Source organism: Gossypium arboreum, chromosome 7 (assembly GCF_025698485.1).
Source record: "Gossypium arboreum isolate Shixiya-1 chromosome 7, ASM2569848v2, whole genome shotgun sequence".
NCBI lineage: Eukaryota > Viridiplantae > Streptophyta > Magnoliopsida > Malvales > Malvaceae > Gossypium > Gossypium arboreum.
In genome coordinates, this window is record NC_069076.1 from 12,067,795 (window position 1) to 12,081,973 (window position 14,179).

Genomic DNA, 14,179 nt, shown 5'->3' on the forward strand with positions numbered 1-14,179 from the left:
TGTGGTAAAGCCAAATGGCTAATGTGAGATATGTATGAGATGTGTATATATATATACGTTGTGGCCAAATGACAGACGGCGGAAGGTGAGTTTTGTTAGATATTAGATATTTGATGAGGTAAATAAATTACAAATATGATAGTCGATGTGAATGTTGTAACATGTGAATAAAAATGCATGAAACTCTATGATGTAAACCCGGGATTAAAGACCAGATGACCATATGTGGTGACTATGTCTGGGTTAAGACCCGCTGACTTCGTGTGGAGATTTCATCTGAGCTAAAGGTCTCGCTGATAATCCGAGTAGAGGTTAAAGCTATAAGACTTCGCAATAAGAATTTCTTGTAGATATATTCAATGCGAAAGGTTAAACAGGTATGTACTTCAAGTTTATATGTGAGCTTGATTTGAACTAAATCATAAGGTAGTTATGTGATGCATACGTGAGCAATCTATGAGACTATTCCTATGATTATGTGACATCGGATCAGTGTGAGGGGTTATGTGAAATTATACAATATATCTATGTCACATGAGCTCACTTTTATGTGAAAGTTTATCCGCCTATTATATATGATGAGATGTGCATATTCGGAAAAGGGATGGTATGCCCGAAGGAAGAGTGAAATAAAAATACGAACAACTATGTTATAATTTGGTTGTTATCTGTTGACACTGCTTAAAACTTACTAAGCATTGTAATGCTTACTTCGTTTACTTGTTTCCTCTGTTTTATAGATCTCATCTGGAAGCTACAGGCTCGGGGATCGTCAGCAACTAGTCACACTATAACTATCCACTGTTTGGTACTGCTATGGTTTGGATTATCTTATGGCATGTGTAGAATAGACTAGTAGCGGAAGAATATTTTTGGTTAATGTATATAAGCCATGCGAAAATGGCATCTTTTGAATGTTTACTTAGAGAAGTTTAAATTTTATCCCTGGCTGTGCTTAGTACTTATTTAAATGAATGATCTTTATTTCAAGAAGAAGTTCAAAATTTTACTGTTCTGACATGAGTTACAAGTCCGGTAATGCCCCTTACCTATTCCGGCGACGGTCACGGGATAGGGGTGTTACAGGGAAGGAAAGGAGAAAGAAAGAAGAAAGGAAAAATTAAAGGTTTGAAGCTTGGAAGTTTAATAGGTAACTCAATCAAGCCCTTTTTATTTAATTTTGATGTTTTAGAAGCATTGGAACAAGGTTTTGATGAAGTTAAGTTGATATTTTGAAATATAGTTAATTATTAGACATTGTTCATGTTGAACAAAAAGATGAATTAAGAACTAAATTGATAGAAATTCAAGTTAGAATTGATTAAAGGATTGAATTGTAAAGTAATTCATAAGTTTTGAATAGTAGGGACTAAATTGAAAGAATTTCAAAATTATGGTTTTATGCTGAAATTAGAGAGCTGAAATTAGTTTAAAGTGAAAATTGAATGAAAATATTGAGTTAAACGTGAATAATAAAAGTTAGTCTCGGTTTAAGACTAAATTGGAATTTAGATAAAAGTTGAATAAAAATTAAAACATTCAATGTGAAAAATTGTACTATATTAATGATTATAAATTGTATTAATTTCATAGCTAACGGGGTGCCGGAAAATCCTCGGTTAAGAAAGGAAAAGACGATGTCAACGAGGGTTAGCTCGGAAATCACGGTTTGTGTTTTTATAATCCGAACTTAATATATAATTGTTGAATTTATTATTTAATGTGCAGGTTGATGCATTGAAAAGTAAATTTTAATTATTAATTATTATATTTTGATTGAATGTTATGGTAAGTAATTAGGTAAGTATTATTGTGTTTTATGATTATTGAAATGAATCAAAATGTATATTGTATTGCAATTAAATTGCATGTGGATTGATATGGAAAAATGTATTAAATTGAATTGAAATTAAATTACAAATGAAATTGAAAATTTAAAAGTTCACTGAATACCTTATTAACTGTATCGGGCTAGTCGGATATAGTTGGCATGCCATAGGATTGGAAGTGTTCAGGGATATTCCGACTTTGTGTCGATGAGACACTATACGTGTCGACTCATCGTGGATCTGTGAATTCATTCAAGAGGTACTCAGACCGATCATATCATTATCGCTCCAGATTTGTTCCGATGAGGTACTCTATGTACCGCCATCACATTATTATCATTTATCAGATTCACGGTGTATTTCGGCTTCGGCCGATGAAACACTATATACTATCCCTGGTGTGTGGGTTGGATCCGTGTATCCGTCCAGCTCCGAGTCATGTTAATAGGGGCAAATAAAGGTACTAAAAAATTTATTGCTACCGAATATTTGACTGTTACTGAATAAATAAATGACTGATACTGAATAATAATGATTAAATGATTGTTATTAAAAAATACTGACTGTCTATAATTGATTGATACTGAGTAAAGGATCGCTACTGAACGAATAATCGTTACTGGATAACTAATTGTTATCGAATGACTAAATGTTACTGAAAGAAACTGATAAATTAACCGATACTGAAATATGTTTACTAATATTGAATAGTGAACAGAAACATAAGTAAGACATATGAATAGAGAATATTATTGTAGTAAATTAAATGAAAAAGTTAATCAAGTTATTAGATAATGAAGGTTGAATGAGTTGTAATGAAATTACTTATGAAATGAATAAATGAATATTTATGATTATTATAGGATAATAAGTGTATATTATGTTTTAAATGTTCGGATTATAGAAATATCACTGAGCACATACTCAGCGTACGGTTTGTTTCCATGCGCAGGTTAAGTTAAAGTCAGATCGTTGAATCAGCATCCCAGGTCGATCCCGAACTCAATAAGGTAAAGTATGTTAATTGTTGATAATGGCATGTACCTAGAATGTCATAAGTATGTTTAATCATGTTTGGACTGATTGAATGGAGAAATTTTGAAATGCTTGTTGTCTAAAATTTGCAAGATTGGTAAATTTTAAAATACAAGGTTCATTTTGAGTTCACATGGTTTGCCACACGGGCGTGTGACCAGGCCGTGTGAGACACACGGCTTGCACATGGGTATGTTGTTATGTCGTGTGTCCCCTGCGCTTAAATTGTTATAACCAAGTTAGTACACGAGCGTGTGCCTTGGTTGCCACGACCATGTCTTAAAGTCAGTTTAGTACACGGGCAGGTCACACGGACGTGTGTCACGGTCGTGTTTAAAAGTCAGTGTTGCACACGGGTTGAGGACACGGGCGTGTCCCAAGCCACATGGGCATGTTAAACTAGCCACACGGGCGTGTGGTACTGTTCAAAAGAAGAAAATTTAAAATTTCACGAAAAGTTTCCTAAGCTTCCGATCGAATCCCGGTTTGTTTTAATTACACTTGTAAAGTACTGTGGACCCATTAAAGTTATATTTAGATGGATAATATTGCATTTATACTTGTTTATGTGCAAATGTACTATAATGACTGTTAATACTCTATAATCTTGTTCCGGTAATAGGACGAGGTTAAAGGTGTTACACACGATTCTCACTTAATACTACTTTTATAGCATAACGATTTTAGGGGTGTTACATGTAAAAATATTCAGCGCTCGCCTCAGAACCTCAATGAACTTCACAACATTGACTTGTGAGGGAGAACCGATGAAGACTGATTTAGATTCCATGCCAAGTATATCAACTTCTGAGCAAATAGGTACGATTTTCTACCTATACGCGAATAAATTATCAAATCACATTTGGCAACGTATTCAAATTACATGACATGGTTTAGACTTAATGGTAAGCCATATCTATTTTTGGAAGAGGAAAAGAGTAGACATTCATTGTAGAAGGCCAACACGACCCCATAATAGGTCGCTATTAGGAGTATATGCATCGCGTTCATCATTAGCTCCAACCCTGAATCCTATACCAATAGGTGCATCTCCAGGTCAGTATGATTCATATTTTTCTAGTACATTTACTAATAACCTTATGTTTTTCATATAAGTACTGAATTATGCACTATCATCGAGATATTCCTTGCCATCTATTTCTTCATCATACCATGCATCAACACCTTCCCCAGTAATATTTTTTTGCACCACCTCCATTTGTAAGAGTACATTACAAGCAAATATCGTAAAAAAAAAACCATTGTATCCAGAACCACCTACAATTCCAGCATTTTACGCACAACCAAGTAGTTTGATACCATATATTTCTTTGTTGATAGTGTCACAAACACCACCGAAATCACTTCTCTTCAGAAGTGGGTCATCTTCATAACCACCTACTAATACAACTGGTGATATACAATGGCAACTTAGGATGCAAATGCAATCAAGCATAGAAGAACAAGATAAAGATGAAGATGAAGATAACGTTGGAGATGGAGATGGAGATGGAGATGGAGATGGAGATGATGATAATGATGACGAAGATGGGGACGATGAAGATGACGGTGATAATTAGCTGGAACCTCAACCACGATGAAATCCTCCTCGTAATCGATATCTGCCAAGTTGTGGCACACATTTGGTCCAACGACAGGGATGATTTTTCATATTAAAATTTTTATGTACATCATCATTTAGTTTGTTAACTTTTAATTTTTTATTTATATATTTAATGCTTCCATTTATATTTGTACTATTTTTATACATCATAAATTTATTTCTTTACATTTTATCAATTTTTTTGTATGTTTAATTCAATTTTGAATTATCCACTAGTTTTAAAATTTTGGAAATGGTGGAATTGAGTGAGAAAACATTAAATTTAGTTTGGGTATATATAAGTGATTTTAGGGACTTTAGGGCAATTTTTTTTACCATTGGAATTAATTTTTATTTAAAATTTATTTAATTATTAGGTTGATGGTTAAAATATCAAGAGCCATGATGTTTTAACCGTTGGCATCCAACGGTTTGAAATTATTATTTTTTTAAATCTGTTGAGCAAAAGTGTGCTTTGCTGGACATGTTTTCAATGAAAACACATCCAGCAGCATGGTACACTTTCGCCCATGTGGCACTGCATCCTAGTGAAAGCAGCCTAATTCCTTGATTTTTTTTATTATTAAAAATTGACATTTTTGCTTAATTTTTTGAAATACTCAAATTCTTAGAGAAAAAAACAAATTTTGTAACCAAAGACTGAATTCTTAAAAATGTAAAAAATTAATTAAAAATTGTAAAAATCATAAAAATATAAAATTACTTTTTGGCATTATCAATTTTAAAACTATTAATTAACAATTTGTTTTTTTTCACATTTTTAAGAATTTTTACAAATTATTTGGTTACAAGGTTGGGCTTCCAATAGGACTTTGAGTATTTAGTTACAAAATTGTATTTTTCATTAAAAATTTGAGTATTTGGATACAAAATTGGGTTTCAATAAGAATTTGAGTATTTGGTTATAAAATTGTATTTTCACTATAGTTATAGATTTTTGTAGTTGTTATATGAAAAAACTTGAATTAATTATTTGAAATATTTTACATATAAAAATAATAATGATATTTGAAATAATTGTAACACCCCTCACCCGTATTCAATGCCGGAATAGGGTTACGGAGCATTATTAGACTTATAATACATATAACTGTACTTTTCTCATGCATTCAATTAATTCATACAATCATCATTCAATCTCAATCAATTTGTTCCTTATAATAGCCTACGAGGCTTTAAACATGCTTTAGGAGTGGTTCGGGACTAGATAACTTATAAAACTTTCACGAAACTATGAAAATTTTTCTCAAAACAGAGCACACGCCCGTGTGGGTAGGCCGTGTGTCTCACATGGCCACTAGACACGCTCGTGTCACTAGCCGTGTGAAAACAGGGGGTATATACTAACTTGGGTCACACGACCAACCATACACCCGTGTGTCTAGCCTGTGTGCCCTTCGAAGTGGCCACACACGCCTGTGTGCCAGGCCGTGTGCTAGGTTATGCCAAACCTGTAGGGTATACTGACTTATGCAACATGGCCAAGTCACATGCCCGTGTGCTAGGCAGTGTGCCAATTAGGGGGTATACTAACTTATACCACACAGCCAGTCACACGCCCGTGTGTGAGACCGTGTGGAGCATACTGACTTCATTTTAATATCAACACCAGGGGACACACGACTGTGTAACATGACTGTGTGTCATACACGGCTAAAACACATGCCCATGTCTCTACCCGTTTGGACAAAAATAGGCTATTTGCAAAGCCATTTTGCCACCCTATTTTTACATACCTGCACAAGCATAATTTGCAACATTTATAACTCAATAGGCAACCAATCCACAACATTTCATACACATTTTATACCAATTAGATATAGTATTCAAATACCCAATTAATATCATGCATTTTCTATTCATAATCCTATCACAGACAATATTGCATATTTCTTTTCCATCTACTACTTGCCAAAACATACCATATTTGAATACTTATACACAATCAAAACATTATACCAAGTTAAGCCAAATCACAAGGCTTCAACATATGCCACAACATGTACCAAAATCACCATCTCAAGTAACTATAACTATCATCTTTATAACTAGCCTATACATGCCATATTTACATATATCCATAAGTTCAAAGGTTTCAATCGACAACTGGATAGTGTGATGCGTAACTCCGACTCAATTCGAATCGAGCGAGCTATCAAACCTCTATAAAACACGGAAAAGAAACAAAGTAAGTTTTATAGCTTAGTAAGCCCGTATGATTCAGAATTTAACTTACCATTTATACATAATCAAACAATTAAACAAAGTATATCAAATTCACTTGCCAAATTCCTATACATAAGCATTCATCAATAAGCTAGTCCCATAATTACATATAATCAACCTTTATCTCAATTTCATACATCAATGTATTATATCATACTAATTTCATGTAACATGTATAACATATGTAACAATTCATTCTCATTCATATAATCGACAATTCATTTATATAATCAGGAATTCATCTGTATAATCATTAGAAGAATTATGCCCATTGAACCTATCAGAATATCGATAGATACACGGGTGATACACATTAAGTGTATTAATCGGTAATCCGTTAATTCATCATTGTATTTGCTCTTTCGAGCTATGATCAGTAAGCTTATTTTGAGCTAATGAACAGTAAGCTCTATCGAGCTGGAAACAGTAAGCTTTTATGAGCTGAGAACAATAAGCTCTTACAAGCTGATATATCAGTAAGCTCATACGAGCTGAGGTGAGTTCGCAACACATGCAGGATCTTGACTTAAATGGTAACCTTAGTGACATGTCACTCGTATCCTACGAATTCCTACGATTCAAACGGGGTTAGGTAACCATCAAACTATATTAATAAAGCATTTGAATTTTGAATATATCATTTACTCAATTACATACATTCATTTCAAATAATTATAAGTATTTAAAAGTTCGATTCTAATTATACGAACTTACCTCGTATCACTTGGATAACAAATATCGATTAATCGTCAACCTTTCCTTTTCCCCAATCTAGATTCAATCCTTACTTATCTTGATCTATATATATTTCAAATTTAGCACATTCAGTATCCGATCTATTTAATTTAGCCTTTAATTCATATTTTGGTAAATTTACACATTTGCCCCTAATGTTTCACACTTTTATAATTTAGTCCCTATCACATAAAATTGCAAATTCATGCAATTAATCATAAACCCACACTTAGCCGAATTTTAATGGAGTCCCTAGCAGCCCATATCTTTTATTTTAGAATTTCTCAATTTAATCCCTTTTTAACATTTTTGTCAAAAATCACTTTACAAAAGCTATCAATCTAACATTAAACCTTCCAAATCTATCACACATCATCAAATTACTCAAGCATTCAACAATGGAAACATGAAAAATCTTTAACAATTTTGAAATCTAAGGTACGGGCTAGCTAGAATACGAAGCAATGATCTCAAAAACGTAAAAATCATTAAAAACCGAAAAAAATGGACTTACAATTGAAGCTCAAAGTGATCGAACCCTAAAACACCAAAAATGGAGTCTCCCTTTCTTCTTTTCGGTGAACAATTGAAGAATATGAAAGCTTTTTCTTTTTCTTTTTAGTATTTTATCATAATTAATAACTAATTTACTATATTAACCTTAAGTATATAACATTAAAATTCATTTATACATGTCCATTAATGTCCACTTACCTTTCAAATGGCTTAATTACCATTTAAGGACCTTTAATTTAATGTTCTATAGCTATTGGACACTTTTAGCTAATAGAACACAAGTTTTACGCTTTACGCGAATTAGTCCTTTTTACCGAATTAAGCATTCAAATAGTAAAATTTCTTTACGAAACTTTCACACAGTAATTCTATCATGTTGTAAACTTTAATAAAATAATAAAATAAATATTTTTACCTTGAATTTATGGTCCCAAAATCACTGCTTTCGATTTGACTAAAAACAAGTCATTATAATAATTATTTGATTTTATGATATTATAATATACCATACCCACAATGTAATTGAAAAATAATGATATTTAACATATAAAAATTATATACAAGGAACAATATATAAAAAATTAGTTGAAACTTGTAAATTTTTTTAACATAATGATATTAATTATATAATTACATATTAATTATTTTGTTTATATAAATAAAGGAATTATTAATTAAAACATAAATTAAAAATAAAATAAAATAACTTGATAACAACAATTTTATTAATTAAGAATTTAAAAAAGGAAAGAAAATGTTTGAAGCAACATAGAGAAAAATAAAAACAAAAATGGCTAGGAAGGAATTAAACAAAAGTCACAACATGACAACATCAACATTAACCACTAAGCCAAGAATTATGACATATTAATAAGAAGCGCTTCCTAAAAGTGCATTTTATTGAAACATATAATAAAATATTCCTTAAATTACAATATTTTCTTATAACTACCAAAATCATTAATTATTTATTCAAATTCCTAATCAACAACACAAATTTCTAATTAAATACTAAAATTGTATTGAAAACCCAAATTTATAAAAATTCTTTATTTTTTTAAAAATTGTTAATTAAAAATTGAAAAATTTATAATGCCAAAAAATTTATAATTTTTATGATTTTTAAAATTTTTAATTAACAATTTTTACAATTTTATAAAGTTGAGTTTCCAATAGTACTTTGAGGATTTTGAGTCAATAAGTGATGGTTTTATTGATTGTTAGAGAATGCTATTATTTATGAGATATATTATAATTTAAAAAATATTTTATTATGTGTCATATAAAGAGATTGTGAATCGATGACATGAAACGTTGACTCCAAATGTTGACCGATATTGACTGGTCAACATGCCACATCATCTATTTATATGACACGTAACAAAATATCTCACAAATTACAATATTTTTTAACAACTATTAAAATCATTAACTATTGACTCAAATTTCTAATGAAAATACAATTTTCTAAGTAAATATTAAGAGTCTTATTGAAAAATCAACATTATAAAAATTCTTAAAATATTTTTAATTAAAAACTGTAAAATTTATAATGCCAAGGAATAATATTATGATTTTTCAACATATATGAATAATAAAATAAATAAAATTGGTGAATAAATCTATTTATATAATAATATCTCTATTAATTCCTGACTGATTAATTTGATAGAAGCTCCCCCTAAAAGTGCAACGGGTGTATAACATTGATATGCTGACGTGTCGTCCTATTCCAAAAAAAATAAAAATTACTGCTTTTATTTGTCTATTTTTTTTCTTTTTCGATCGCTTCCGGATCTTCTCTTACAAACAGTCCTTTTATTATCTCCCAGTTGTTAGGGTTTGTTTCTTTGTCTCCCTCTTCTCTCTCTCGATTCCTTCATTTCCATCCCCCAATTCTCCCTTTTCTTTTTCACCATTTAAAACATCAACGAAAATCTCAGTCTTCCTCACATTTTCATTCACAAACCAACCCTTTCATGGCCAAGACCAAACCTGGCAAGAAGGACCTTGATTCCTACGCTATCAAAGGCACCAACAAAGTTGTTCGTCGTATGTTTCTATCTAAACCCATCTCTTTCTTTTTCCTTTTTACATTTCAAAAACATCCCAAAATTCGTTTTCGTTTTTTCTTAGACCTTTCTTGTCTTAAAATTTATAACTCGCAAATGTGTTTGGATTTTGGGAAATGGTTGGATATATTTTATATTTGGTTTGTTTTGCAGCTGGTGATTGCGTGCTGATGAGACCGTCGGACTCCGATAAGCCACCGTACGTGGCTCGTGTAGAGAAGATCGAGGCCGACCATCGGAACAATGTGAAGGTTCGAGTTCGATGGTACTATCGGCCGGAGGAGTCTATTGGGGGGAGAAGACAGTTCCATGGAGCCAAGGAGCTCTTTTTATCAGACCATTATGATGTGCAAAGTGCCCACACCATTGAAGGAAAGTGTATCGTCCACACTTTCAAAAACTACACTAAGCTTGAAAATGTTGGTGCTGAAGATTACTTTTGTAGGTTCGAATATAAGGCCGCCACCGGTGGTTTCACTCCGGACCGGGTGGCAGTGTGAGTACCTTCGGTTTTTTCTTATGTTTTGGGGTTAAGTTTAGGGTAATTTTCTTTTTCCAGTGTCTTATATGTTCTTCGAGTTTGTTCACTAACTCTTCGGGGTTTCGGTTTTGAAGGTATTGCAAATGTGAGATGCCATATAACCCGGATGACCTTATGGTGCAATGCGAAGGATGCAAGGATTGGTAAATTCCTTGCTCACTTATTTCATTCTGCAATCAATGTGAACTGTTCACCTTCCTTGTGCTTGTGTGTGTAGAACTGGAGATTAAATTCATTTATTTTTGGTGGTTTCATATTGATTTGTGAGCTGAAAGGGTTTCTCACTAATGTTGCACTTACTTTTGCTCTAGTTTTAATTTAAGTCTGCCTAAGTTTTTAACTCAGCTACTTCGGATGTTTAAATATAATATGCTAATCCTACTAGGTTGTTACCATGAAAAAGTTGCTTTTTTTTTTCTTTCCTTTTTCGATTAATTGGTACTCTTGAGTCTTGAAGCAAAGGATATTTGCATGCATTTTGTTTTGTTTGATAGAGAACACTTTTAATTCCTTGTTTCCGTTATTCACGGAACATCTGTTGATGAGTGATTTTTCCACTATTGAGTTTAATCCTACTAGGTTGTTGTTGTTAACAAGTTTGGCTATTTTTGGATAACCGATAGCTCTTGAAGCAAAAGGATATTTGTATGTATATTGTTTTGTTCCATAGCAAATGCTTTTAGTTCCGAGTTCCATTATTCATGGAAAATACAATGATGAATGATTTTCCATTGTTGAGTACTGGGGTAGTGTACTTTGACTTAATAATGGCCTTGGAAATAAGTTTGTAGCATCCAAACTTTTTTTCCCCAATAAAGACTTTCTGGGTCCTTTCTCTTTTGGTATTGTATCTATGAAGCAGTGGTTTTGTAGAGACTGAAAGCAATTAATTTAAGGTATTGCAGCTGTAATGGTAGATTCATTAGCGAGATCAACATCAGTTTCAATTGAAGATGCAAAATTTTTCATTTCCCCATTAGGAATCTTTAAGCTGATCTGCTAATGCCATCTGATCTAACTTCATTACTCTGTTGTCTTCAGACATAGTTCATTTCCATATTAACATTCTACAATAATCTGAAGTCAGCTATTCAACGTGTAAATGGTAGCAATTTTATGATCTATAATTTGATGAATGTTAATGTCAATAAGGTTTTAGTTGATTGATATTGTATTGAAAAAGAGTGTCTGGAAAGGAGGATTTAGCTTCAGGTAATATCTGCCGATAGTGGAGTGTGGAGACTTTCAGGTGACTTGTAGAAGGAAAGGTGACTGGATGGCTTGAAGTTTTTTAAGCTATGATAACCAGGTTTGGGGTTGAATGGCGGATACAGGCATGCACAACTATTTCTGAGATTTTCCATATATTTAGAAGATCATATCCCTTTGCACAAGTCTGAACATATGTTTGATAGTGTAAGACATGAGTACCTTAAGGAAAATGAAGGGAAAATTGTCACAAAGAGCAAAAGACTACGTTTATACCCTAAAAAAGATATTAGATGGATGGAGAAAATAGAGTGGAAATGGATATTAACATTTACATTTATACCTAAAAAAGAAAAGAAGTTTACATATGATTGACTAAATGGTCTATATAGAAAAATGTGAATTTTGAATCTTAAACTCTGGAAGGGGCCTAATAAACACATAAAAGACTATGTGAATCAATGTAGCGTTGTTCTTTTAGATCTTAAAACTTAAGATTTCACTAGATTATATAAATACCATAAGTGAACAAATTATAGTAGTTTAGCTTGCACCGCGAAACAATGTTACCTTTGACTGTTTTAGCTCAAAAATTGCAGCTTAAACCTTCACAAAAGCTAAAACTACAATGAAAACTGCAATGGACTTGCTTCTTGGTCTGTAGATAAAGAAAGTAAACATATTTCACAAGAGCCTTTCAGAGATTTCTAAAGCTCTTATCCACTACGAACTTAAATGAGTTTAACTTGTTGATAATAAGACCGGAAAAGCTGAAATGTTTTCTGTGTGCCTTTTGGGGGGGGGGGGGTGTATGTAACCTTTTAAACATATATTTTTTAGCTTTTATTTTATATTTTACTTTTGGTCTGCCAGTATAACTCAGCATCGAGTTGTACTTCTCGTTACTTCTGAGCACATATGGGTTGGAAGTGCTACCGGCTAGTTGTAGGTAGATTTTTGTTTAAACAATCTAATGGTCATGTTGACTTCAAGGGACTTTGTATGAGTTATTTGCCGAGTATTTTTACTGGAAATGAAAAACATATTTGGTCTGAGGACATGTTATCAAGGTCTGCTAGTATCTTTAGTATTTTCTCTCGGTTCCTTGCCAGTGATTCCATTGTACTGTATGTATACACACACACGAATGTGTTGTGATATGGTGCTTCCTCTTTGACATGAAAATGGATTATCATATTTTCCTGATTAGAACATTAATCTTTTTCAGGTTTCATCCATCCTGCATGGAGATGACCATCGAAGAAGCAAAAAGATTGGATCACTTTTTATGTTCTGATTGTACTTCAGAGGATGATGCCAAAAGATCTATGAATACGTTCCGAGTATCAGCATCCCTTGAGCCAAAGGTTAGAGCATTCATGTTCATGGTTTGAGCGTGCATACATAAATATATTTCTTGTTTCTTATTTTACTCCGTTCAGTTATCAGCAGATTGCTATATATTGACTTAGACTGACATTTGATATCTTTTGATGATGCTGTTGCAATGCAGCTGTTAGTTCCAAGTTCTTTCACCTGCAACACCAAACTGCAATCAATCAATCCTTGCTTGTAGTTTGGCATTGTGGATAACTTTCTAGTACTTTCCTTCGTAACGAAATATAATTAATTAGTTAATATTTTTATTTATAATTTAATTATTACAATAGATGAACAGCCTTGATAACATATTTTGGTTGTAAGTTTCATTTTACTTGTTGAAGAACTATTCTTTCTTTTCCCTTTCCGTCTTAGCAAATGTAATACAGCCATGCATTTGATCTTGTATCTCATTCTTTTGGCTTTTAGGTGGAACCGAAGCGTAGAAAGAGATAACCCCATCATTGTAATGCGGAATGAGGAGGTACCGATTTTCTAGCACATTAGCTCAGATATTGTTCTTGTTTGTGCTGTGGAATTGTACAGTGCATAGAAGATTCTGTGCTTGCACGCCAAGGAAAAAAAAAAAAAGGGAAGGCTATCTTTCATAATTTACCATGTTCTTCTCATGTTTGTATGTGTGGTTGGACTTGTGAGTGCAGTCTCTGCAAAAATGACAAATCTTTAATATAAGACCCCCCAAGAACCATTAACAATGGCTGCTTAAACTTAAGAATTAAACCAACCTTCTCTCTTCTTTGGTTATGTCGATAGTTTCTAGTCTCCTATGATGGTGCTTCAATGATATTCTACCAGGTCTATGGGAACAAAAATGCATGTACCATCAACGTGCATGTACTAGAACAAAAATGGGTAGAAGTACCTTGCATTTTGCAATTTTTATTAAAATAATGGGCAAATTAGTTCTTGTACAATAGATTAAAAAGAAAATTAGTTTTTTTAAATTTTATTTATTTTATTGTTAAAAATTGATGTGGTAGACGAAATAATC

General features: G+C 32.5%; 1 protein-coding gene across 1 annotated transcript; it reads left to right on the forward strand.

Moving 5' to 3' along the window:
• Positions 1 to 9,722: 9,722 nt before the first annotated feature.
• LOC108466186 (chromatin remodeling protein EBS-like) lies at positions 9,723 to 14,132 on the forward strand. The gene is made up of 5 exons (XM_017766541.2): positions 9,723 to 10,017; positions 10,191 to 10,533; positions 10,653 to 10,721; positions 13,016 to 13,154; positions 13,597 to 14,132. The coding sequence occupies exons 1-5, from the start codon at positions 9,945 to 9,947 to the stop codon at positions 13,621 to 13,623; spliced, it is 651 nt and encodes a 216-aa protein (XP_017622030.1). The 5' UTR covers positions 9,723 to 9,944; the 3' UTR covers positions 13,624 to 14,132.
• Positions 14,133 to 14,179: the final 47 nt, after the last annotated feature.